General features: G+C 39.4%; 2 protein-coding genes across 3 annotated transcripts; one reads left to right on the forward strand and one right to left on the reverse strand.

The window, feature by feature from the left end:
* The first annotated feature begins 339 nt into the window (after positions 1-339).
* Positions 340-6,863, forward strand: LOC145101667 (RNA binding (RRM/RBD/RNP motifs) family protein). Of its 2 annotated transcripts, XM_079038924.1 has the most exons (11): positions 340-477; positions 663-735; positions 895-1,097; positions 2,603-2,703; positions 2,869-3,190; positions 3,991-4,710; positions 4,882-4,936; positions 5,268-5,329; positions 5,427-5,533; positions 5,910-5,997; positions 6,096-6,863. In XM_079038924.1, exons 3-11 carry the CDS (start codon positions 972-974, stop codon positions 6,435-6,437), a joined length of 1,923 nt encoding a protein of 640 aa, XP_078895050.1. In that variant the 5' UTR covers positions 340-477; positions 663-735; positions 895-971; the 3' UTR covers positions 6,438-6,863. The 2 variants fall into 2 exon arrangements, with proteins under 2 accessions (XP_078895050.1, XP_078895056.1); XM_079038930.1 differs by lacking the exon at positions 663-735 and having other exon boundaries at positions 347-477.
* Positions 6,864-11,554: 4,691 nt separating this feature from the next.
* LOC145101681 (uncharacterized) lies at positions 11,555-12,597 on the reverse strand. The gene has a single exon (XM_079038938.1). It carries the CDS (start codon positions 12,506-12,508, stop codon positions 11,714-11,716), a length of 795 nt encoding a protein of 264 aa, XP_078895064.1. The 5' UTR covers positions 12,509-12,597; the 3' UTR covers positions 11,555-11,713.
* Between the last annotated feature and the right edge of the window lie 15,181 nt (positions 12,598-27,778).

Raw genomic sequence — 27,778 nt, forward strand, 5'->3', positions numbered from 1 at the left:
AAAGTACAAAACTAGCAATCGTACTTAGATTCTTGCTTCAGACAATATTATTCCGGAATGCATGGAGTAGAGATTCTTGTTTCGGACCAAAAAGTCCAGAAAGCATACCCCTAAACCGGAATGGTATATTCAGAAGAAAGTTGTCATTTTATAAAAGGAAAATTTTAAACTGATTATTTTTATTAAAATAATCTTTTATACGAGTGAGAGTACTAAATTTCCCAATTATATTGGGCATATAATTATTTTTAAACACAATTTTATTAAAATTTTAAATGTATATTTTTTTTTGCTAGATATAAGACCGGCCCGTATAACATAGTTATAGCCAGATCCAAAGGCCAAGCCCAGTATTGAATGTAATAGGCAGTCTGTAGGCTGAAGGCACACTGCTACTGCCAACAGAGAAGGAACGGAGAGAGATAGAGAGACGGCGAGAAGGCAACCTGATCCTCCGCGGTTGTTTCTTCATCGGAGGTTCGTAGTTTCTCCGAGTACCATCACCTACGACTACATCGTTTTTCCGTAGTCATATATACGCTTGAATACACGATCTTTCGTTAATATAATGATATGCAAAACTAGGGTTTGTTCCTTTTTTATCCTAGAAACTCGGGCGTTGTGCGTTCCATTTCAGTAAAATCACTGTGTTTTCATTTCAGCTAACGGAGTGGGAACTAGCACGTTTTGTTTTTTCGGTTTCTGCTACTTTTGTCGATCTTCAGATGGTTTCTGGTACACATTGCTTACTAATGTGTAGAGTTTGCATTTTCATTGATTCACGTTACACTTCCATCGATGTTATGTGTTCATTCACCAGTCTCAGTTGTTATGTAGCTGCAGAGTTATATTCATGACGGACAACCTAATGAGTATCTGTTGAATTTTGTTCAGTTTGAAGCATCGACAGCTGAGAGTATTGGACTCGACTAGTGGCTTATCGGAAGGATTTGGAAACTCGAAAGGGGTTGATGGATAGTGCTGATGATTTGACTTTTAGGATTATTTTCTCGGGAGATGGAGCGGGTAGGTTGCGGGACAAAGTGAAGGAAAAGCTGAAGGAATTTATGGGGGACTACACAGATGACACTTTAGTGGTATGTCTTGTATACGAATACTCTTATGGTGATATTACATAGAAGTTTGTAGAACTGATTGTAAATGATCAATAAAGGATATGTTGCCTAGTTTCTACAATACGCCTTTGCTCCAACTTGTACTAAAGCCTCTTCTTCACTCTCTTATTTGTTTGTTTTAATGAGAATATGTCTTTTGATGATGAAAGATCAACAGAAAGGGTTCCTGTTTACTTATTTTATGATATTTATTTCTTTTTTAAACTACTAAGCTAATTGGACAATGCTATGAGGTGATAACAATAAGAGCGTATGGGAGGTTGGATATATTTGATAGATATACTAGTAGGCAATAGAATAACCACAACTTCTACTTGTTATCACCCAAGCTTAGAGTTGTAAAAGGGCATTTTCAATTCTGTTAGTAGTTATAGTTGAAAGTTAAACTAGACATGGAAGGGCACATTTGTTTTGTTCATAAGAATGAGGTGCACTGGTAATCAGAATAAACCAATTGGCAAATCCAATCAAACAAACCATTTCATATACCCTATCAAAATGTACATTTCGCACAAGACACATGCTACACCAAAAGTATCATGTCTAGAGTAAAGTTCAATGATATTTGTGTCCGATATCTTTGTCGCCTAGGCATTGCATTGACAACTGTTACACTTTTGTTAAATTGATAAAATTTGTGCAGAAAACCTTTGTTGAAACTGTTCTTTCTCTTCAAACAATGTAAAACATGATGAATTTTGATAGGTCAGGAAGTTTTTTGGTTGCTTTTGATTGTGGCCTTCTGTCTTATCATTACATCTCGCCTATGATAGCCTTGAACTGAAATTTTAAACCTTTGTGTGCATTTTTGTTTTTAAGCTCAAGAACCTCAGCCTTTAAGACTATTATGCCTCTTTATATACATACCTGAATTCCTTTATACACAGAAAAGTAGATTTACATGAACTCTATTATGAATCCTTTCTGTGCCTTACTTTTCCTAGCTATTCATTCATTTCTATCAATCTACTTTCGGGTAATACATAGTCAAAACCCCAAAAAGTGGATCTTTTGAACTCACTTCAAGTCATGATGACTAATCAATCAAAATCTTGTGGTAAACAGTTTATATTTACTTTTCTTAACTCTTGTTCTTGTACATCGGCAATGAGATTTAATCTATTGCAACAAATTCCTAAGCTGTTTGATTCACTCATATAACTACCTGGCTTCCTTCAATGAACAACAAAAATAGACAGAAAAACACAAGACTTTTGTTCTATTTGGAAACAACACAAATTATATTCACATTCACAAGTTACTAGCGTATTCTGTCATTCTGTGATGGTGGAGTATATCTGATTCATCATTTATGCATAATTTTAAACTACCAGCTCATGAAGTTTCTTCAATTAGATTGTCTTAGGGAGGCTGATTGCCATCTTTTGCTTAGAGTTGTCTTCTACATGATATAATTTTTACTTGTGTAAATTCAATAACTAAAGTTTACTACGTGTTTTTTACAGGAATATGTGATTGTCCTGCTTAAAAATGGCAGGCGCAAAGAAGAAGCAAGAAATGAGTTAAATGTGTTTTTGGGTGATGACAGTGACTCTTTTGTATCATGGTAATGCATCTATACTGGATTTTATTTTCAAGACATCATAAATCGAAAAATCTTTCCAATTTTAGGCGAGAAAATTTATTTTTTATTTGGCTAAAGTACAAGAAGAAATGAAAGTAGGGTGCTATAATTTGTTGCATTGAAGTGTTTGTAATGTGACTTGTGCAGGCTGTGGGATCATTTGAGATCAAACCTAAACCTATATGCCCAACAAAAAGAATCTGAAGTGGTGAAACTGAAAAAGGAGGATTCTGAATCAGCAGAGGGGATTAAATCCAAGAAACGAGCCAGCAAAGATTGGAGAGGGGTTATGAGAGATCCGGATGAACCACCTCCACTTCGAAGTGCAGTGATTGCCAACATTCATGAAGACGATAATGCCCTTCAAAAACGTTCATCTTCACCCCCTCCACCACTAATTCAGAGGAAAAGAGGCCGAAGTGGTGATAGGGCTCAGAATCAGATCGATGATGAAAGATCACAACTCAAGGTGTGTGAACTCACTACATTCCAATGCACATCAATACTTTCATCTTTCATCTTTATTGCTAGTATCTGTTTTCTACCTAGGTAGTCAATTTTTTTTTTTTTTTTTTTTTTTTTAAAAGGATTTTATTCGATTCTTGTACAAAAAAATGTTCCTTTTGTTTAGTTTATATAGATAGAATCATAATATTTTACTTTTGCTGATGATGTGACAAACTCATTGAAATAAAGTGGGGTATGTAAGGTAAAGTAAAGTGAGGTGGAAGTGGGGTTGGCGGTGTGTTTATTTAAATAAATTAAAAAATCAAGGGCAAAATAGTCTTTTTAGGTAAGACATGGACCAAACGTGCAACAAAACAAATAGTAAAGACCTTCCAAGACTCCCAAGTTAAAAAAGATAAGTTAGGGACCAAACGTGTAAATTACCACAAACCATAGGGACCATTTGTGTAATTTACTCATTGACCTATGACATGACAAATCTTTTGATATGATTTTGTTTACTAGTAACCGAGTTTCATTCCAATGTAGTCCAGATTTCACAAGAATATGAAAACTTAGTTACTAGTTAACGACATTGTCCCTTTGTTGTTCCAATAATTGGAAAAAAAAAACCGAAACTTGGTTACTATTTATTGACATTGTTTCAATAAGTTTGACACGTCATAAGTCAAAAGTCATCACCAAATGTCAGAGGTGCTTAGGTGAACATAAGTATATGGTTGATGAATATGTTTAAAGGGTAGAAATGTGGATATTTGGAAATTTTTTATAAATTATATCTCAACACATGTTTACTTTCAGAGAGAACCAGTTTCTAAACCCAGTGTAGGGGCATCACGTAGGCTACTACAATTTGCAGTGCGAGATGCAGTTGCCACATCCCGGTCAACCGGTTTGACTTCAGAGCCATCATTAAAGCGATTGCGGTCAGTAGTTTCTACACCCAATGAGGATTTCCAAAGCCGCCCGAAACTCCGGTCAGTTGCCCGAGTCCCCAAAGCCATGGCTGTTGCCATTAAAGCTGTAGCAGATGCTGCTAAAGACGTTGTAAAAGTCAAACCCTCGGGCAACGTGTTTGACCGGCTTGGGCGTAGTGTGGAGGAGGATTTATCAGATACCCCTCACCATCACCAGTTCACAGAATATAGAGAAATTGCTGATGAAGATACTCAAATTATAGAGGCTACTGTTCCTACTTATTATGATGCCGGAATAGCAGCCAGCTTTGCATATGATAATGAAGGGTATGATGTTGTTGATCGAAGGGGCAAAATGGGTATTTCGCAGATTGGTAATGAGTCGGTGATGTTAGACTACAATGCGGTAGATGTTGTGGATGGGATTGGTAATAATAATAAACCACAAAGAGATCAGAATTCTTCAAATAAGATGGTGAATGTTTCTTCGAATGTAAATAGTGGAAAACCATCTCATTATCCGAAACCAAGGGCGATTTTGGAAATGGAGAATCAGAAGCTTGTACAGGAGACTGCCAATTCTATAATTGTTAGCAATGGAAATGTAAGATTATATTCAACTCAGCCAATACCTTCATTTATTTTTTCTTTTACTAAATGTAGAAAAAAGTTAAAGTCCTAATCTTGTTTAATTTTGTTGTGTCCTCATTTATTGTTTATTTCGTTTCCCCAATTATGCAATCATTATTTATTTATTTATTTTTTATCTATTCAGGGGGCACCCACTATACATGCTCAAAGGGAGATCCAGAAGACACTGCCGTTGACTGGTGAGTGCTGTGTCTGGTCTTTCATATTTTTTTATAGTGGAAATGGAAGAAATAGCAATGTACTTTCATTTGTATGTTTACTATAGCATCCTACTTGAATTTTTTCTATTACAGAATTGTATTTTCAGTTTTTTGTACTTTGAAAAATCACAGAAATGAAAATCGCTTTGTATTTGAATGACTTTGATATAAGTGGGTATATTTTTCAAAGTACAATGCTGTAACAGGAAGAAGTAAAAGTAGGAGGCATTAATAAACAAACAAATAGAAGTATGTAGCTATACTTCCTGATTGAGTGTTTTTTGCTAAAAGTATGTTGCTATTTCTGCAGGTGTAAATCCCATTGGTCGTCCTACTGATGACGTGGATTTTCGCACGATTTTTGTCAGCAATGTAATGGCACAACCTTCTTATATAACGTTCTGTTGTATCCATGTGATTATATTTAAAGAAAAAAAAATCTGAAACTGATTTAATTTAATTTTTACAGGTCCATTTTGGTGCCACTAAAGACAGTCTTTCTCGGCACTTCAACAAATTTGGGGATGTGCTGAAAGTGGTTATAGTAACTGAGGCAGCAACTGGACAGCCAAAAGGGTTTGTATTTTTTTTTTCTGTTAAAAAAAAAGAAAATTATCTAGTAAAGAGCTTAGGGGTAAATCAGAAATGCAAGATATAGAAATCTACTTTTATTTATTTGTGCATTATTACTCTCGTTTCTTTTTATTACAGTATTGTATTTTCATTTTTATAAAACACATTGCACCTTGAAAAATCTTTTTGATTATAGCATTCTAATTTTTCTTTTTTCCTTTTATGACATTGTATTTTGAAATATTTATCCATACATAGCTATAATTGTTTAGTTTTTTTCAAAGTAGAATGGTGTAATAGGAAGAAATGAAAGTAGGATGCTATAATAAAAAGTCAATGAAAGTATGTTGTTATTTCTAAACGGGGGCTCCTTATGCAGATCAGCTTATGTGGAGTTCATGAGAAAAGAGGCAGCAGAAAATGCTTTGTCTCTAGATGGTACATCCTTTATGTCACGTATTCTTAAGGTACATAAACATCTCTCTTATGCTTGCGAAAAAAGCAGCTTTTCAGCTAGTCTGTCAAACACAAACACAATCTAAATCTTTGATATTTGTTTATGCAGGTTGTAAGGAAAAGCTCTGCTCATCAAGAAGGTACAACCACCACCACAACCACCACCACCACACCGGTAACATCATGGCCCCGGGCAGCCGCCTCCCGGGGTTCTCCATTTGCCGCCTCAAGATTCGGAAGAGTTCCATTCCCGACCCTATACAGACCCCGCCTCCCTATCAAATCCGGTGCTCGAAGCTTTCAATGGAAACGCGATGCCCAAAACCCATCATCGGAAAACATTCCTAGCCCTACGGCTGCTGCCATCCCGTCTCCGACCACTGCCGCCCGCAGCCTCACGTATGTCCGCCCAGAGGCCGCCAAGACTGCTGGAAGTTCCAACAATGCCTAAATTTCATCACTTGGTGGGGACAACAACATGGTCATTTACACGTTGGAGAAGCGGTAAATAACGACCTATTTTCTAGTTGCACGAACGAAAGGTTTTGATGAGTTTTTTTGTGGGATTATTTTTGGTCCTGATTGGGTTTTGTGGTGGAGTAGGAAAGACTAAGGAGGAGCGAATGCTTTTTTATCTCTCTCAATATATATATAAATGATTAGTATTTTGAGTTGATGTAATAAGATGATGCCGATATCGGCTATATTTGTAACCTGAATTGACAGACAGATCTACGATTCTAGCCCCTACCCCTACCCCTCCCCCTACCCGAAGGATATTTGAAAAGACATTATTGTCCCACCAAAAAAAGAAGAAAAGAGAATGAAACAAGTGAGGAAAAAAGATATGGAAAAGGGAAATGTTTATGTTGTGATTTGGGAATTGGTGTGTTTTTAGTTTTTCTATGTTTCCTCTCTTTACTAGTACAAATGTTTTAATGTTTGACTTGATGAAAAATGGGTTATATCTTTAATCTAAGCCCGCGTGGCAAGACAAGACTACGTCTAATTGAAATTGTGTGTGTGGGTAAAGGAAGGATATGCTACTATAAGAGATTTATATCATGATTTGAGTAAATATTAAATATAACATTATAAAAGTTGGCACCATCATGCACAAAAAAGAAAAAAAAAAACATTAGAGTATTCGAATCACTAAACCTTTTTTTTTTGGTGCTATAGTTACATTAGTTTTTCTCTGGTTTTAGCAAACAAAAATATACTAGCTTAAATTCTTCAATCATTGACCACTTTTAAAAACTTATAAAAAAAACTTAACGTATTTACCCCAAGGGGCAGAGACATTGGGTGGACTAGCAGCCGCCAATCTCCCCCAACATCTAAAAACTCTTTAAATATATTATTCATATTTTCCTTTAATTCTTTAATTAATTGATAATTTCAGTTTAGTGAATTTACTAAAATAAAACAACTGAGCACTAATAATATTCTACTAAACAGACAAACAGTTGAAAATTTTCAATTCGGTAGTTACAATCATCAACGCTTCTCTCTTTAAACTTCGATTCGAAGAAAATGTCAATTTAAATTCTTATTAGTTATAACATCTTTTATTCATTTTATTCTTTTAGGATGGCTATACACGCCCCCAATATATTACTTATATTCTATACCTTTTGTGTCAAATGAGACTTCAACCCTCCACCTTTCGCTTCACCGAGAGGAATATCCATCAACTTCTGATACTGCTATGCCAAATGCTATTTGGTTATTACATCTTTTGTTTAATCGTATGTATTCTGAAATGGAGCATCGATTATCTGTTTATATGACTAATTGCTTCATAACTAGCAAGTTCATGGATAATTATGAATAAGTGTTTATAGTTATTTAGAAACTTTTGAAGATTGATTCATGCAAAGATCGATTTTTCTTAGTCAATTTTTCTTTCAAGCTTACGGACTATATTATGTTAATAGAATATAAAATATATTTTAATATTTTATTATAATTTAAGCCTCTTTTTTCTAAAATCTTAGTATCCCACCTTTATGAAATGTTTTATAAAGCCTCTTTATCGATTTTGTTATTTTTAAGCATATATAATATTTATAAAAAGAAAAATAAAAACTTAGACAAAAACCAATATCTAACAAATAAACAAAATTAAAATAAGGAGTAGCAAATCTAAATGTATATTTCATCTTTATATCGTCGCACAAAATTTTAGTAAGACTATTACGAATTTAATATCTAATATCATAGATTAAAATAAAACAACAAAAAATCATAAATTTTTGATGGTTAAATATAATTAAAGGGGATAAAATGTAACGTTATTTAATAAATGATGTTAATTGTAGAAAAGAAAAATCTTAAAAGAAAACAATTAGTAAAAATAAAAATGGTTGATACATTTGATCCAAAAAAACTATCTTCATCTCCAATGGTAGAAAATATTTAATGGAATTGATTCCAAATAATCCACCTATTAAAAAACCCTCTATTAGAAATGTTCTTAGCTGGCTTTGTTCGCATGAATCCAACTCTTTCTTGTTAACACAACCTTTGTTTCTATAGGTTTTGGCTTGTAAGAACATATTTGATGTTAGCTATTTCCAATACAACAATATTTTGGTGTTGGTGAATAGCACTATGTTTTATTTTTCTAGTAACATCAGGAATTACAAAGGAAAAATCATGATGCAAGAGAGAGGATAAACCCACTATTCGACTGAAATTTGACTATCTATTCTCCAACAACACAATGAGTTTTTAAGAGATGTGTATTCCCACAAAAGGCACACAAAAGTCAAAAATTAATATCGGAATTCAGATAATTCCATTAAATCTAAGTTTTTATATTCTTTACTTGATCATATTTGATTTAAAAATTCAAAAAGACAGATAAAATTAAATTATACAATTATTTTTAGTCGTCAAATGATTGTCAAAGTTATCTAATCCGAAAATTCTTGGATGGTGTCTTCCTCCGCAATGTCACCCCATCTACTTCAATCATTAGATGTGATATCCTTTGTGTAACTTTCTTCTTCTTCATGGATGTATTTTTCGATGGGTGGTAAAAATGTTGAAACACAACTTTGTTAGCTTTGGCACTGTCCAAATAATCTTTCAAACAAACACATACTTATATTGATATTGTCAGCTTTTTTGCGGTATGTTTCTAGAAAATTTGCCCCTTTTATAACCAAAAATCAAATTTCAGGTTGAACAAAAAATCGGATATAAAAATCTAGTATCTTCATCGGCCAATACCAAACAGCCCAAGCCCATTGTATCAAATGCTTAACAATTTCTTTTTGAAAATAATTTTGGCACTTGTCATTCTTTCATGTATTTTGTGATGATTTTAGATTAAATTATATCTATATGTCATTTTGTGGTTTTTTCCATTTATTAAATTCCATATAATACTTAAATGTAATAAATATAATAATGAAAATATATCTAATTCATTAATGTAACTTTCCTTATAATTTCTAAAGTTCTAAATTGAATCCAAGTATTTTAGTTGTTTATTTATTTAAATTATTAGTTTAAATTTAAAAGATAAATAAACACTTCAATTTTAATAATTAAATATTTTATTTTTTTCTTATAAATTTAAATTTTCTAGATTGTTAGATTTTATTTTTGTTTATTTTTTTCTTATAAATTTAAATTTTAATAATACATGAGTCTCACGAATAGTACTAAAATATAAAAACTAACCGATTAGCATTAGAGCTCTCCTGGATATTAAAAAAAAGATTCGTTACCTAGCTTCAAACCCAAATCTTTTGTTCATCTAAACTCCAAACATGTCACCTCAAAGCCTATTTTTTGACAGAAAAAAGTAAACCACCATTTTGACGCAGAGAACTAACAATATTTTGGTCATACACAAATAAAAATAGCTAGTCTCTCCCACATTGTTTAGCCTTTTTAAAAATGATAAAAAAATTGCGATTTATTCATTTTGATCCAATGCACGTAAAAAAAAACCTTTATGACGACAAATTAACTTTAACGTGCTCCGGTGTCATTGTCCCTAAAAGAAACTAAGGGCTTATTTGATAAGCCTTCTAATTGGTCAGTCAGTCCGCAACCTTCAGTCCATATGTTTGATTTGGTGCATTTCATCGGACTTGGTCAGAAGAGTTGGATTCAATCGGAAGTTTTCTCCTGATTCGGTCCTCGGAAAAAAGGTGCGAACTTTGTATTTTCTTTCATGTTCCTTAATTGCCCTCAAATTTTGATTCTTCTCCATCAACCCACCAACGACGCTACTACACACACCAGCAACACCACCAATGACAGAGACACAATCGATTATGTATGATTATTGTATACTTCTTGCCCTTTTAGAAACCGAATCGACAGATGGGTGCATCGCAAACATGATTGGGATTCCAATTCATAGATATTCATTAATTTGTTACTAATGATCCCAATGATTTTCCTTGGATTGATGAGTTGGGAATTAGATGGGTGCCCCAAAAACCATGGGGTCAAATAAGTTGAGAAGTGAATAAACAAGTTTTTGTTTGTTAAAATGAACATTAGCGAACCTCTATGAGAAAAAGGATTCAAAGACTTTTTGTGTGAATTAATTTCTAACTTTTTAATCTGCATAAATTTTGGTTTTTTGTTATCAATGTTAATGTTATGACAGGTGGAAAGCTCGTTTCCGATAATTCTTGATATTCTTAAACATCTTGATGTTGCTATCTTATCTGAAATTTTGAATTATGTACATGATGAGCAGATGTCAAGCTTGCACATGCCAAATATTTATTATCAAGAGTAGCAAATTAAAAAAAAAATGAAATTTGAAAAATTTAAGTGCACACCATCTATGGAGGATTTCAATTCTAATCCTGAAGAGAAGGTTTTTATAATTAAGTGGTTATTCTATTCTTGAATTTACATTGAAAAATGAACGAAATATATATTTCTTATTGTTCATTGAGAATTACGTAGAGGTGTACAATATCTTGTTTCTAGTGGGTCAGTTTTGCCCATATTTGCCCTTCTTCCATCTTTATACATATAAATAGGTGTACAATATCTTGTTTCTAGTGGATCAATTTTTATCTTGTTTTGGGTTAATTTTGCTCATATTTGCTCTTCTTCCATCTTTATACATAAATTAAGAGTGTAATTCACCGAGGTCTTATGAAACATGCACGTATTTTGTAGTTCTTTTATTTATAAGATTTCAAGATCAGTTTCTTTAATAAGTTTCAATCATTTGAGTTTTTGGTTGATTCTTGTAAAGCAAAGTTGTTTTACAGAAAGATTTATGGTTTAAATCTTTAATTTTTTATTTTATTTTTTAATGCATATTGAATGTTTTTATAAAAAAATGTATGTTACAAGTCAAATGGTAAATCCTAAAGGCATTTTTATAAAAAATGTTGTTTGAGGGTATTATAATCATTTTACACAGTCAATCAGATGTAAAATCAAACAACAAATTGCGGTCAGATTTTAACTGAGTCGGCTTCCGACCCTATCCCAATTAGCAACTATCATAATTTAACAGTTATGAATGCAACTATAAAGAAAACAATAAATCCGTTAATCCCATAAGCAACAAAATACTTGAACAAATTGCCCGTATCATATGATCATTGTCTCCAACACATGATTCAAAATCCGTATTCATATTTATTGTAGAAAACTATGGGATTTCGACTGAATTACTAACAACATATGGTTCATTGTATTGTCAAAACTGAAAAATATCAATACAAGCCATCAATATAGTGCAATAACAAGCAGTCCAAGAGAAGCAACGCCAATACACAAGTACGAAACCACATTCAACCTCACAAAAAACACATTCAGATTCTTAGCAACTTGAAGTGTAAGAGTCAGAATCTGCAACCTACCTTGCTCCTCCATTTTCCTGAAGAAACTCATTGGCTTCAATGACCTCCGAAGCATGAATGACAACGAAAATGGCAACCCAAATGCCAAGCAGCTCTGCACAGATACTTCTGGGATAGGAGTCGACTTGGTAACATACGAAATCCAAGCGCCTAGACCCAATTGAAACAGACCCAAAAGAGCTAAACTTTTGCTAAGGGTGTAAATTGTCTTTGTCATTTGATCGAGCACTTGGCGTGTCTCATTAGCAAGTGCAGAAACATCGCGTTCCACAGTAGGTCCAGTAATCTCTTGGTGCTTGAATCCGTCAAGGGTTTGGCTTTGATTCTCGTTAGGTTTTTGAGTTTCTTCAGGATCAGATTGCGGAATGGAGGTTGACAAACACTTGGGGTTTTGATAAAGATTAGGGTTTAGCGATTGGATTTTGAAACTAGCGTTGAAACTGGTATTTGATCTAATTAAACCGTGACTAGTGCCAACTGGAATTGTGGGAAACGATGATGGGAGATTGAAAGTAGTGAAATTGGGGGTAGAGTTTGAGAAGGATCGATGGGAATCATCAGGGATAAGACGGTAGGAGGTGGGGTATAGTGAAAAGAGAGCGGGGGAGGAAGAAGGGTTCAGGATCTTGGATGCAAGTCTGCGAGAGATTGTGGAAGCCATTGTGTCTGCGGGAGAGAGGACTCCGGTACTTCAGCCTGCAACTTTGGTTATGGCATTCGGTTTTACCCCTATTTTGATATTTTCTACAGGGTTTGGGGTTTTTTTCCCTTAATTTTGATAGGTCATTCAATTTTTAGTTTTGTGTTCGTTTAGGTATTTAATTTTTAATTTGGTCATTTAAGTTTTGACATTGTGTGGCCTGATTTTTAAAATCATGCTAATTTAGTAACAATTGACAATAATAGGTCAAAATTCATCGGTCAAACTACAGTTAACAAAACTATAAAAACGACATATTATGTAGTATTTTTTGTTCTTAATACAATTGAAGTCATTATATCTGAAATTGCATATAGAATACCTTAAATTTTTAAAAATTAACAGTTGTTAACGATTAGAAAACAATTCATAAAATGGGTATTAATTAATTCCCTAAAACTAATTTTTTTGCATTAATTATACTTGAGAGCTATAGATAAGAAATTTGAAAAAATTTTGTTCTCCTTATTCTATGGATATAAAGAACGTCAAAAACATATGTATGAGGAAGTTGCACCCATTTCAAGTTATAAAATCAGTATTTATCTGATTTCCTGAAATGAATTCTGCACTGCTTTGTTTCGAACATCGTAAATTGTTTTTGAGCATGTTTTTGAACTCAGACTATTGTCTATTATTTGATTTCATTTTTATGATATTCTTAATCTCGAGAAAAAATGAATTCGTAAAATTTGTCGAATCTGAAACAGTTAATCGCGCAACTTTAAACGCTATTTTCCGAAGTTTAGTACATCAGAACTAAATTCCATCGAGATTTTTGGAATCACCATGACCGGGACAATAAGCATGCACATTCACAAAATTTTTACATGCCGGGATCTATCGACACGAGAATCGAAAAATGAAACGATATCGCTAAAATACTTGGCACATGCTTAATTGCCAAAATATCTACCAAAAAGTCAGATTGACTTTTCAGTAATGCAAAAAAAATGCTTCAATTAGAAGCTACTTTCTTCTCTCACTAACTTTCTCTCACTACCCTTCGCTCTCTACTCTCTCTCTTTCTCTCTCTCACTTGAATGGAAGTAACCTCCATCAGAGGTTGTTTTTCTGGCCAAGAGGAGGCAACAAACTCCTTTGTTCTTCACCATTTGCTCGTCGAAGTAACACCTGCCAAACACCCTTCGATTATTGTTACTGCTACACGACTCGGCAACTGGCGACGAGAAGGAAAACAACAGGAAGGAGCCACCAGAGTAGCCCCCTCAACAACTCCTATCGATGTTCACAACCCTCCTCCACCCTCCTCCGGTCAAGTAACACCACCCCAATCCCCCCTTTCGATCGTTGTTGCCTCCCTTGAAGCATAACAACCGACAAAAAGGGAAAACAACTGAGAGAAGCACTAGAACAACCCTCTCGCCACCACCTTCGACTCTTCAACCATCGTCGAGCCTTTCACCACCTTCGCTTTCCTTCCCCTCGATATGTGGCTATCGGCGACGAAGTCAAGGAGGCCAAGAGGATCGTCAGAAAAATGGGCTCCTTCTCCTCACGATTTGCTCAACCACCAGCGGACCACCTCTTTTGACCACCTTCATTCATTTCCTTTCTCAATCAGATGAGTATCGAAGACTCTCTCCATTGGTTGCATTAATTTGATTAAAAACAGTTCCTTCATTGTATTAGTATGACCAAATCAGTCCTAATTTGTAGTTGTTGCTCAAATCAACCTCTCATTTGTAATACTTGATCCAAAATAGCCCCTTGTTTGTATTGCTTGACCAAATCAACCCTCCCATTTGATTTTTAAGATCAATTTTTCCTTCCACTTGTTTAAATTATTACTAAACTGTCCCGATAGTTTGTCTTAATTACAAGAAGTGTCGAATTGTGGTTTTTCACAATAAGCTTCACAAAAACGAACACATATCAAAATCACACATCAAATGTAAGTTTTTACGACCCCTATTTTACGGTTTTCATATTTGAGAGAGAGAGTACATTCGTGTTTATCAAATGTGACATCCCTGATTTTCACGGGCAGAAAAGACCGATTTTGTTTATGCTTTATAAAAATCAGAGTACTTCTTTTAATAACAATGTTGCAGAATTTGTTCCCAGAAAAACATGATAAATGTGTTATCAAAGGATTTCCGAAGAAATGTATTTTTATTCCTTTTAAAACCTTGGGATGTCATCGTCAATAAAGAAACATAAGTATAAACAGAACTTACATTCATTTACACTAGTGATCTACATCTCTTTTAAATCTCTCAGTGTAAAGTAGCTTCGTATCGACACTTGTGATACAAATAAGCTTGAGTGGGTCAGGTTGGGAAACCTGGTAGGTATATAGGGTTTTCAACCCACAATAATATAATTATTATGTTTAAACATCAACAATCAACCCAACTACCCATCCCCACTATCTTCCTTACTCTTAAGGATCTACCCTAAGAATCCTCTATCCTGCATTCGTTCATTTCAAAGCCCATTGCTTCCAGGGTTTATATGATAGGCACTAAGTCCATAACTGCCAATGCTTGTTCGTAAAGCACTAATTCCATAGCTGCTAAAGTTCATTCATTGGGTACTAAATCCATAGCTACCAGTGTTCGTGAAGCACTAATTCCATAACTGCTAAAGTTCATTCATCGGGTACTAAATCCATAGCTACCAGTGTTTATCTAATAGGTACTAAGTCTGTAACAGCCCGGAATTCCAGGTATCGTTATATTTATGATTTTGGGTGTTTTAAGAGGGGACTCGGCGAGTTGGAGCTCAGACTCGCCGAGTAGGATCGCGGATCTGGTCGCGGGTTCGCGACTGGACTCGACGAGTCCGGATATGGACTCAGCGAGTCCGCGCTGTTTAGCGAAACCCTAACCGTCCAGGTTTGGGACGTATATAAGGGGCCTTATGGCCGTCATTGTTCACCCTAGTCCTCTGAGAGAAACCCTAATTCGATTGTGAGCATCTGGAGCAAGGTAGAAGACCATAATTGATCTTGGAAGTGTTATTTTGCAAGGAGGAGGAGGCTTGGTTAAGGGAACAACAAGAGAAGCCACATTCTGAGGATTTGGGGACACAAAGCACGTTATTCAGGTAAGATTTCGAGTTGCATTCTTCTATGTTGATGTGTATATGGATTTAGGGTTTATTGAACCCTTTTGTGGCTAGATTGAGTGTTACCTTAGTCCCCCAAGCGATTGGAGCCCTGTATTGGGACCCTTGGAAGTCCAGAATGTCCCATGCCTGAACATTTCGGGAATCAATGGAGGTTTTGGATTGGAATCCTTATGCCTTAGGTCAAAATGTAAATTATGAGTCATGGGGTGTATTATGAGCACCGAAATGAGGACTTTACGTGATGAATCAGTCTAGGAAGGCCAGACCTAGGAATGGTCGGAGCAGATCTGACCTTAGAAAGCAGTTTGAGCGGTTGCATGGCATGGACTCGCCGAGTCCGATGAACAGACTCGACGAGTAGCTTGAAGATTAACTGGGACTCGCCGAGTTGTTCTTCAGACTCGGCGAGTTGAGTCGGGGTGGCCCCGCGATTCTTCCAGGAGGAACTCGTCGAGTCAAGGGGGATACTCGACGTGTAGAAAGGGAATCTTAGAGAATTGGTGAGGACGTCTAGACTCGCCGAGTCGCCCTAGCACTCGCCGAGTCCGGTCAAAGTTGACCGTTGACCGTTGACCGTTGACCAGAGTTGACCTATGTTTGACTTCTTAGGGATAGTCAAACTTAGAAGATAAAAGTGTTAATAAGAGATGTATGATGTTATAGGGAGATTGTAGCTCGGCGGATCGAGCACGAGTGACTTCGGGATTTGCTAGCTTTCGATATTCACGAGGTGAGTCTTCTCACTATACCGTACCCGGAAGGGTTTGACTGTGTGACCGGAAGGTCGGATATGATATGTGATATATGTGCTATATGTGATAAGATATTTGTTATGCGTGCTATGTATGTTTATGTGGGCCGGAAGGCATTATGTTATGGGCCGGAAGGCGTTGTGTAATCTGGACCGTAAGGTTGGCGTGGGTAGGACCGGAAGGTTTACCCAGCAGGGAAGGAAGTCCCCTGAGACACATGGACCGGAAGGTCAGGGCCTGGAAAGGCGTATGGGCGTAAGTTGTATATTGGGGAACTCACTAAGCATTTATGCTTACAGTTGTTATGTATGTGTTTCAGGTACTAGCGAGGACCGTGGGAAGGCGCCGACGTGATCTGTACACACTGATAGATGTTTTGTGATCTTGGGATTCATATGATTTGTATTTTGACATGACACTTGGAATGTTTATGCCTTGTTTTGAATGAAATACTTTATTTTGAAATGAAAAATTTGTTTGAAAATTTACGTTGTTACAAATTGGTATCAGAGCCTTGGTTTGAGGGATTCGGGTGCACCTTCGGGCGTAATTGAACTCAAACCGAGGATTTGAGGAAAACTTTTAAAATAAAGGCATAAACTTTTGTAAATGATTTTGTGGTAAACAAGAAAGAAGCAGTGTGTACGATCAGTCAGCGCCCGAACGGTAAAGATCCCCAAAATACCTTACAATGTTATGTTAAGAAATAAGATATGATGTGAACTGTTATGCATGCTAAAAGACTAGGTATTCATGATAGGACTAGAGTGGCCTGATTTGTGATGCCTTAGTCTAGGGAAGTTTGCCGATTTGAGATGCTTTGATAGCGTACAGATAGATAGTGCATATCAAAAGTAGAGTACTCACTATCCGGGGTTTGGGGAGGAAGATTTGGGATGAATGCTGATGCGGTGTGGTCGGTAGTATTGGGCCCGTACTACCGAAGACACCGGGTCAGTGGGAGACCCAAGTAAGAATCCCTGGATATCGGAGACTGAGTAGGGTTGCGTTATCGAGTGCGATTATACTCGATGGAGTCTCTGATAGTTTTATGTTGTATTTCAGAGACATCATGGTTAGACCACGCCACGGATCGAGTTCGAGCGGTGTGAGTGACGAGGAGATTCGTCAGATGATTCATGAGGAGGTGGCTGCAGCGATCCGGGCTGAGATTCCGGAGATGTTTAGGTCTATTAAGACCACCTTGATGGAGACTTTTGATGAGCGGTACGCCGCATTGACCGAGGCTGCAGCCACTGCAGCTACCGCAGCTGTGGCCGCTGCTAGGCCACAGGGGGGTGACTCATTGATGTTTCGGGAGTTCAGCAACACGAAGCCACCTGAGTTTGATGGGACGCAGGATCCGATTGCTGCGATGAGGTGGATCGCTGATATTGAGGGGTGCTTCTACACTTGTTCATGTCCGGAGCATCTGAGGGTACGGTTCGCTTTGAACCAGCTCCGTCTGGGAGCGAAGGATTGGTGGAAGTTCGTGACGGCGAACTTCACTTTGGCAGAGATTTCAGCAGTGACATGGGAGGGGTTTACCTCTATGTTCAGAGACGAGTACGTTCCCCCGGTGGAGAGGGAACGATTGGTTCAGGAGTTCTTGACCCTCAAGCAGGGTACTGATTCGGTTGCGGTGATCACGCGGAAGTTTCATGAGAGGGCGATGTTCTGCCCCGAGCTGGTGTCCACAGAGCAGGCTCGGATGAGCCGGTACTTGGGTGTTTTGAGGAGGGATATCCGGGAGTTTGTGTCAAACTCCACCTATCATACCTTTGCTGAGCTTCAGGCGAATGCGAGGAAGCGCGAGATCGAGTTGGAGACCCAGGCCAGGGAGGAGGCCGAGTCTCAGCGGGTGGACCGGCGGCCGGCTCAGTCTCAGCCGGCAGCCAAGCGGACTAAGTCCGCCGATTCGAGGACGGGAGGTCCGAAGGGCCGCACTTGTGGAAAGTGCGGCAAGGGTCATGAGGGGACATGTCGATCTGGTGCTTGCTACAAGTGTGGCAAGGAGGGGCACATCGCTAGGGATTGCCCCAAGGGGTTTATGGTTTGCTTTCATTGCAACCAGACAGGCCATCGGAAGGCCGAGTGCCCTCAACTTCTTCAGGGATCTGCACCTACTGCCAGGGCTACTGAGACTCGACCGGTGAAGGCCGAGGCCCCGAGGGCTCGTGGGAGAGCCTTTCAGCTGACTGCGGAGGAGGTCCGCCCTGCGCCTGATGTTGTGACAGGTATGCTTTATCTCATGTAATTATTTTGATGTCGAGATGTTATGCTTATGTTATGATATGCGTAGGTACTTTCCTTGTGAACTCTGTGCCTGCTTTAGTGTTATTTGACTCGGGTGCGAGTAGGTCCTTTGTATCTTTAGCTTTTAGTCAGCATATCAACGTTAGTCGTGAGTCGTTGAGTCGGCCTCTGAGAGTTTCTATAGCTGACGAGAGAGTGATTTGTGCCACGGAGGTTCTCCGGGGATGTGTGTTAGAGATTTTCGGGGTTGAGTTTCCGATTGATCTGATTCCTATTGCGATGGGTGATGTCTGTGTCATTGTGGGCATGGACTGGTTGAGCCGATTCGGCGCCGTCATCGACTGTGAGCGTCAGTTGGTGACTATACGAGACCCTAGTGGGGGAGTTCTTTCGGTGTACGGTGAGGGTACCCGTTCGGGATCATCTTTTTGTTCGGCCGCTAGGGCGAGTGTAACAGCCCGGAATTTCAGGTATTGATATAATTATGTTTTTGGGTGTTTTAAGAGGGGACTCAGCGAGTTGGAGCCTAGACTCGCCGAGTAGGATCGCAGATCTGGTCGCGGGTTCGTGACTGGACTCGACGAGTTCAGATATGGACTCGGCGAGTCTGCGCTGTTTAGCGAAAACCCTAACCGTTCAGGTTTGGGACGTATATGAGGGACTTTATGGCCGTCATTGTTCACCCTAGCCTTCTGAGAGAAACCCTAAGACGATTGTGAGCATCTGGAGCAAGGTTGAAGACCATTGTTGATTTTGGAAGTATTGTTTTGCAAGGAAGAGAAGGCTTGGTTAAGGGAACAACAAGAGAAGTCACGTTTTGAGGATTGGGGACACAGAGAGCACATTATTCAGGGAGATTGTAGCTCGGCGGATCGAGCACGAGTGATTTCGGGATTTGCTAGCTTTCGATATTCACGAGGTGAGTCTTCTCACTATACTGTACCCGGAAGGGTTTGACTGTGTGACCGGAAGGTCAGATATGATATGTGATATATGTGCTATATGTGGTAAGTTATTTGTTATACGTGCTATGTATGTTATGGGCCGGAAGGCGATTATATTATGGGCCGGAAGGCATTATGTTATGGGCCGGAAGGCGATTATGTTATGGGCCGGAAGGCGTTGTGTTATGGACCAGAAGGTCGGCGTGGGTAGGACCGGAAGGCTTACCCAGCAGGGACGGAGGTCCCCTGAGACACATGGACCGGAAGGTCAGGGCCTGGAAAGGCGTATGTGCGTAAGTTGTATATTGGGGAACTCACTAAGCATTTATGCTTACAGTTGTTATGTATGTGTTTCAGGTACTAGCGAGGACCGTGGGAAGGCGCCGGCGTGATCTGTACACACTAAAGGGTGTTTTTATGATCTTGGGATTTAGACGATTTGTATTTTGACATGACACTTAAAATGTTTATGCCTTTTTTTGAATGGGAATACTATATTTTGAAATGAAAAATTTGTTTGAAAATTTACGTTGTTACAGCGAGGCAGTGTCTACAGCAGGGCTGTAAGGGTTTTGTGGCGTATGTGATGGATACGCGGGAGGTTTCCGAGAGATCGAGATCAGTTGAGGAGGTCCCAGTGGTGCGTGAGTTTCCAGATGTTTTCCCCGAGGAGCTGCCGGGAGTACCTCCTGTGAGGCAAGTAGAGTTTGGTATCGATCTGGTTCCAGGGGCCGCGCCTATCGCTAAGGTGCCTTATCATCTTGCACCTCCAGAGATGCAAGAGTTGTCCTCGCAGCTTCAGGAGTTGCTGGGGAAGGGATTCATTCGGCCGAGCAGCTCGCCGTGGGGAGCACCTATTCTGTTCGTCAAGAAGAAGGATGGTTCACACCGGATGTGCATTGATTATCGGGAGTTGAACAAGTTGATGGTCAAGAACCGTTACCCGTTACCGAGGATCGATGATTTATTCGACCAGTTGCAGGGAGCATCTTGGTTTTCCAAGATCGATCTGAGGTCGGGGTACCATCAGGTGAGAGTGCGGGATGAGGACGTCCAGAAGACAGCGTTTAGGACGCGATATGGGCATTATGAGTTTGTGGTGATGCCTTTCGGGCTCACCAATGCCCCGACTGTGTTCATGGATCTCATGAACAGGGTATGCAGGCCGATGTTGGATCGGTCAGTGATTGTATTTATCGATGATATTCTAGTGTATTCGAGATCTAGAGAGCAGCATGAGGAGCATTTGAGGGAGGTCCTTGAGGTATTGAGATCGGAGAAGCTTTATGCAAAGTTCTCCAAGTGTGACTTCTGGTTGCGGGAGGTCCAATTCCTAGGACATGTTGTTAATCAGGAAGGAATATTGGTCGATCCGGCCAAGGTTGAGGCGGTGATGAGTTGGGAGGTGCCGAAGTCACCCTCTGAGATCAGGAGCTTCCTTGGGTTGGCAGGGTATTATCGGAGATTTATTAAGGATTTCTCCAAGATCGCAGTGCCACTCACCAGATTGACCCGGAAGGGTGTTGCATTCTCATGGGGACCCGAGCAGCAGACCTCCTTTGAGACACTTCGCCAAAGGTTGTGCGAAGCCCCGGTATTAGCTCTCCCGGAAGGGATGGAGGATTTTGTAGTATATTGCGATGCATCGATTTCGGGGCTGGGTGCAGTGTTGATGCAGAAGGGTCATGTGATAGCTTATGCGTCGAGGCAGCTGAAGCCTCATGAGGCGAGATATCCCACGCATGATTTAGAGTTGGGGGCAGTAGTGTTCGCTCTCAAGATTTGGCGTCACTACTTGTATGGGGTTCGATGTACGATATACACGGACCATAAGAGCTTGAAGTATTTGATGGATCAGCCCAACCTAAATATGCGTCAGAGGAGGTGGTTGGATGTGGTCAAGGATTATGATTGTGAGATCCTGTACCACCCAGGCAAGGCTAATGTGGTAGCCGATGCATTGAGCCGCAGGGCGGAGAGCACTCCACTGCGAGATGTATGTTTGAGATTGACTGTGATAGCTCCAGTATTGGATGCTATTCGTGGGGCACAGGCCGAGGCTGTGCGACCAGAGATGCAGAAGAGAGAGCGGGTCGTTGGTTTGGTTTCAGAGTTCGTTACGGATGGACGAGGGCTTATGACGTTTCAGGGTCGGATTTGGGTACCGTTCGTGGGTGGTACGCGTATTACTTTGATGGAGGAGGCACATCGATCGAAATTCTCGATCCATCCTGGGGCTACAAAGATGTATTTGGATTTGAGGAAAGAGTATTGGTGGCCCTGTATGAAGAGGGACGTCGCATGGTTCGTTGAGAGGTGCTTGACCTGCCGCAGGGTTAAGGCCGAGCACCAGAGACCGCATGGCAAGTTGCAGCCATTGGAGGTTCCCGAGTGGAAGTGGGAACAGATCACTATGGATTTCATCACCAAATTGCCGAGGACTGCCAGAGGAGTCGATGCAATTTGGGTGATTGTGGATAGGTTGACGAAGAGCGCTCACTTCCTTGCCATCAGTGAGAGTTCTTCAGCGGAGAAGTTGGCGGAGATATATGTGAGAGAAGTGGTATCTCGGCATGGGGTGCCGATCTCGATTGTTTCAGACCGTGATGTGCGCTTCACTTCCAGATTCTGGAAGAAATTCCATGAGGAGCTGGGTACTAAATTGCATTTTAGTACCGCATACCATCCCCAGACAGATGGTCAGAGCGAGCGAACGATTCAGACGCTGGAGGACATGCTTCGAGCGTGTGTGTTAGATTTCGGGGGTAGCTGGGATGCGTATTTACCCTTGGCAGAGTTTTCCTACAACAACAACCATCATTCGAGTATTGGTATGCCACCCTTTGAGCTGTTGTATGGTAGGAGGTGTCGGACCCCCATTTGCTGGGGAGAGGTGGGACAGAGAGTGATGGGCAGTACAGAGATCGTGCTTCAGACGACAGAGCAGATTCAGCAGGTTAGACAGAGGTTATTGACCGCCCAGAGCCGACAGAAAAGTTATGCGGACAGACGCCGGTCCGAGCTTGAGTTTCAGGTTGGCGACTTCGTACTCCTGAAGGTCTCTCCTTAGAAGGGAGTGATTCGATTCAGGAAGAGGGGCAAGTTGGGGCCCCGGTATATTGGGCCTTTTCGTGTGATTGCGAGGGTAGGCCGGGTGGCCTACCGTTTGGAGTTGCCAACGGAATTGAGACAGATCCACGACACTTTTCATGTGTCGCAATTGAGAAAGTGTATAGCCGATGAGTCGACAGTGATTCCATTAGAGGACATTCAGGTGGATGCGAGCCTGAATTATGCCGAGAGACCAGTGGCCATCAGAGATCGAAAGATCAAGGTTCTGAGGAATAAGGAGATACCTCTGGTGTTAGTTCAGTGGCAGCACCGGAAGGGATCGGAAATGACCTGGGAGCCGGAGCGTGAGATGCGGGAGCAGCATCCGGAGCTATTTTCAGAGTGAGACTTCGAGGGCGAAGTCTAGTCCTAGTGGGGGAGAGTTGTAACAGCCCGGAATTCCAGGTATCGTTATATTTATGATTTTGGGTGTTTTAAGAGGGGACTCGGCGAGTTGGAGCTCAGACTCGCCGAGTAGGATCGCGGATCTGGTCGCGGGTTCGCGACTGGACTCGACGAGTCCGGATATGGACTCAGCGAGTCCGCGCTGTTTAGCGAAACCCTAACCGTCCAAGTTTGGGACGTATATAAGGGGCCTTATGGCCGTTATTGTTCACCCTAGTCCTCTGAGAGAAACCCTAATTCGATTGTGAGCATCTGGAGCAAGGTAGAAGACCATAATTGATCTTGGAAGTGTTATTTTGCAAGGAGGAGGAGGCTTGGTTAAGGGAACAACAAGAGAAGCCACATTCTGAGGATTTGGGGACACAAAGCACGTTATTCAGGTAAGATTTCGAGTTGCATTCTTCTATGTTGATGTGTATATGGATTTAGGGTTTATTGAACCCTTTTGTGGCTAGATTGAGTGTTACCTTAGTCCCCCAAGCGATTGGAACCCTGTATTGGGACCCTTGGAAGTCTAGAATGTCCCATGCCTGAGCATTTCGGGAATCAATGGAGGTTTTGGATTGGAATCCTTATGCCTTAGGTCAAAATGTAAATTATGAGTCATGGGGTGTATTATGAGCACCGAAATGAGGACTTTACGTGATGAATCAGTCTAGGAAGGCCAGACCTAGGAATGGTCGGAGCAGATCTGACCTTAGAAAGCAGTTTGAGCGGTTGCATGGCATGGACTCGCCGAGTCCGATGAACAGACTCGGCGAGTAGCTTGAAGATTAACTGGGACTCGCCGAGTTGTTCTTCAGACTCGGCGAGTTGAGTCGGGGTGGCCCCGCGATTCTTCCAGGAGGAACTCGTCGAGTCAAGGGGGATACTCGACGTGTAGAAAGGGAATCTTAGAGAATTGGTGAGGACGTCTAGACTCGCCGAGTCGCCCTAGCACTCGCCGAGTCCGGTCAAAGTTGACCGTTGACCGTTGACCGTTGACCAGAGTTGACCTATGTTTGACTTCTTAGGGATAGTCAAACTTAGAAGATAAAAGTGTTAATAAGAGATGTATGATGTTATAGGGAGATTGTAGCTCGGCGGATCGAGCACGAGTGACTTCGGGATTTGCTAGCTTTCGATATTCACGAGGTGAGTCTTCTCACTATACCGTACCCGGAAGGGTTTGACTGTGTGACCGGAAGGTCGGATATGATATGTGATATATGTGCTATATGTGATAAGATATTTGTTATGCGTGCTATGTATGTTTATGTGGGCCGGAAGGCATTATGTTATGGGCCGGAAGGCGTTGTGTAATCTGGACCGTAAGGTTGGCGTGGGTAGGACCGGAAGGTTTACCCAGCAGGGAAGGAAGTCCCCTGAGACACATGGACCGGAAGGTCAGGGCCTGGAAAGGCGTATGGGCGTAAGTTGTATATTGGGGAACTCACTAAGCATTTATGCTTACAGTTGTTATGTATGTGTTTCAGGTACTAGCGAGGACCGTGGGAAGGCGCCGGCGTGATCTGTACACACTGATAGATGTTTTGTGATCTTGGGATTCATATGATTTGTATTTTGACATGACACTTGGAATGTTTATGCCTTGTTTTGAATGAAATACTTTATTTTGAAATGAAAAATTTGTTTGAAAATTTACGTTGTTACAAAGTCCATAGCTTCCAACGTTTATCTAACAGGTACTAAGTCCATAGCTACCAGCGTTTATTCAATTGACACTAAGTCTATAGCTGCCGATGTTATTTATTAGGAACTAAGTCTATAGTTGCATATGTTCACTCATATCATCCTTCATCTCTCATCTTTCATCTACCCATGTTTTACCCAACATATTCGTAGATATACAGTTTAAATCATTTAAAACTTGTATAAAATCGTTCATCCATCATAGATAGCAAGTATATAGATAATATGCACACATAGCACGTAGTTTATATAAAATACTTCATATCTATGTGTAAGATGAAAGTAACTATGTACTCACTTGAAAAGGTGGTGACTCGGCACTCGGACAACACTTCTTTACTCTTAACACAATTTTCCTTTGACAAAACCTAGTATCATTACCACTAGAGTTTAGTCTAATATTCACCGAGCTAATTAATAGTTTAGATATTATTACTATTATATAAGCATGAAACAATATTTATCAACCAATATTTACAGACAGGGGCCAAACATAAAACACCGGAGGGCAGGACCATTTTGGCATATAACACTTCTGAAATCCAACAACCCTATGCGGCCCTTTAAACCAGATTTCCCGTACCGCGAGTGGTTAAAAAGATATTATCACGACACGTATACAACTCATAATAATAGCCCAAATACTCATTATAAGTTCCTAATAACATTACTATATTGAAACATAAGCTATACTAAAGATAGGTTAGGCGTAGATCACTTACAACGGGTTTTCTCGAAAACCGGGCTTCGTTGGAGCAGCGTTCCCAAGCCGAAAGGCTCTTTTCTCGGAGTTTCAGGAGCCACGGGGCTTCCTTAAGGTTCTAGGGGGTTTACCTAGGCTTGGAGGGGGGGGGGGGGTTGGGGGCTTAGAGAGAGAAAGTAGAGAGAGAAAGTGAAGTTGGGATGGTGTGAAGAATGAGGGAACCCGGCACCTCTATTTATAGGCTGGAATCCTGCTCTACTTGTTGAGTAGGAGGTCCTACTCGTCGAGTCCATGGCCAGGTGTCACCATCTGGTGGCTTGCCTTGGGGAGAAAGCCTTGGCCCATATTCAGCCACGTCACTCGATTTCGCACAGCACCCCGCCGACTTCTAAACCCCGTAACTTTTGCATACGAGATCCGTTTTCGACATTCTTTATATCTATGCGTAGGTAAAAACAAGATCTACAACTTTCATTTAGACTCCATCGGCTAATTCTCGATCGATCTTAAATTTAATAGTAGGAGGAGATTATACTGTTAAATGTCCGCGTAAAATTCATAACTTCTACATACGAACTCCGTTTTCGTTTGTCTTTTTATCATTGAGTTCCTATTAATGATATCTTCAACTCTCATTTAGGTCGCGTAGGCCAAAAACCGCTCGAACTAAAATTCGAGTTTCGGGCCGTGCACTGCTATGTCAAATCTTAGAAAATTCATAACTTCCTCATACGAAGTCAGATTTAGGCGTTCTTTTTATGGACGCTCTTGGTTTAATGTATATTACAACTTTTGTTTATATCACTAAGGCTAAAAATTCCTTTATCAAAAATTCACTATTTACGTCTCCCGGTGTCGTGCCGGTTTTGCCGTAAAACTTCGACGGGCCATAACTTCTTCGTTATAACTCGGATTTCGGCGTTCTTTATACGTACGGAACCCTTGAGACATATTATACAACTTGTTTAAGATTATTTATTCTAAATAATCTTTTATCGAAAAGTCATTTTCGACCCCTATTATCTTTAAATTGACTAGCCCGGATCTACGGGGGTTATATCAAAGTTTTGATGATTTATAAGTTTTTATACACAAAATGGCATCATAATTTGTTAAAGTTTAAAGATTGTGAAATAGCAACCTAAAATGTTATAAATCACTAATATATCTTATAAGTATTAAGTAGGTTGCTATAATGATACAAATATATATTTGATGTTTTATAAGTTTTTATACACAAAATGGAAGCATACTTTGCTAACGTTTAAAAGATTGTGAAATAACAACCTTAAATGTTATAAATCACTAATATATCTTGTAAGTATTATGTAGGTTGCTATAATGATACAAATATATATAGAAAAAAATATTATATCTAATAAAAAATGTTATTCGACATATTTAGGTATAAAAAGAAAGTACATTACCTTAAACGGTTGAAAAACAAAGTTTGAGAAAATATAACATGTTTAGTTGAAAATATCAGAAAATCAACTATTATTATTATATTCTTTTACATTATGTAAAACGAGCTTAAAACAATGTTAATATATTTTTATAATTATTATAAGAATATAAATCATTTTTACTAAATTGTGAAAAATTGTCATATATGATAGCATAATTTATTTCAAAATTTTAAGAATCGCTACCTAAGAAGTCATGTATCATATCAATCATGTTACTTATCGAAAATTTTGGGAGTTGTGGTTTCACTTTGGTTGAAACCTGTAAATAACATAAAAACAATTGTTATGCTGCCCAAATTATATTAGAATAATATAGAAAATTTGGAATAATACTATGTCGTGCGAACCCATAATACTATAAGATTCCAATTAACGATTTTTCTTGATCGATAAATATTTCAATATTTAATAATCCTATAACGAAAAAGTTAGGATTGTGATGTCTAATCACTCGGTTAGGATCCAACACTCTCGGGTCTCTCTGAAGGAGTTACGTTTGGTTCTAAAGCCATTTGAGTTAGATTCGTTTCCTAAGTTATTTTAACTATGTTGTTGTTTACACTAAGACTGTACATCTTAGCAAAAATCCCTCTGTGTTATAACCGTTAATCCATATGGAACAAGGAATACCAAGTATAAGTTCGGTATTATAGACGTATACGAGTTCACATCCCGCCAACGGTTGCTAGCTACAACCATCGTCTGATGAGTCGATTTGGGGTGTTGATGTTTCTAAATTACTCAACTCATCACGTTTGTAAAACGTTAGTGTGGACTTTCAACACATCCTTTATTGTGCTGGT

The sequence above is a fragment of the Lactuca serriola genome, chromosome 1 (genome assembly GCF_051521515.1).
Source record: "Lactuca serriola cultivar US96UC23 chromosome 1, Lser_US96UC23_V15, whole genome shotgun sequence".
In the NCBI taxonomy this organism is placed as follows: Eukaryota; Viridiplantae; Streptophyta; class Magnoliopsida; order Asterales; family Asteraceae; genus Lactuca; species Lactuca serriola.

Bases quoted from the DNA above. Each gene is read 5' to 3' on its own strand.
- LOC145101667 (XM_079038924.1), top strand. From the start codon at position 972: ATGGATAGTGCTGATGATTTGACTTTTAGGATTATTTTCTCGGGAGAT. The intron at 4,711-4,881 runs GTAAGATTATAT...TTATCTATTCAG, and splicing joins TAATTGTTAGCAATGGAAAT to GGGGCACCCACTATACATGC. The intron at 4,937-5,267 runs GTGAGTGCTGTG...CTATTTCTGCAG, and splicing joins GAAGACACTGCCGTTGACTG to GTGTAAATCCCATTGGTCGT.
- LOC145101681 (XM_079038938.1), bottom strand. From the start codon at position 12,508: ATGGCTTCCACAATCTCTCGCAGACTTGCATCCAAGATCCTGAACCCT.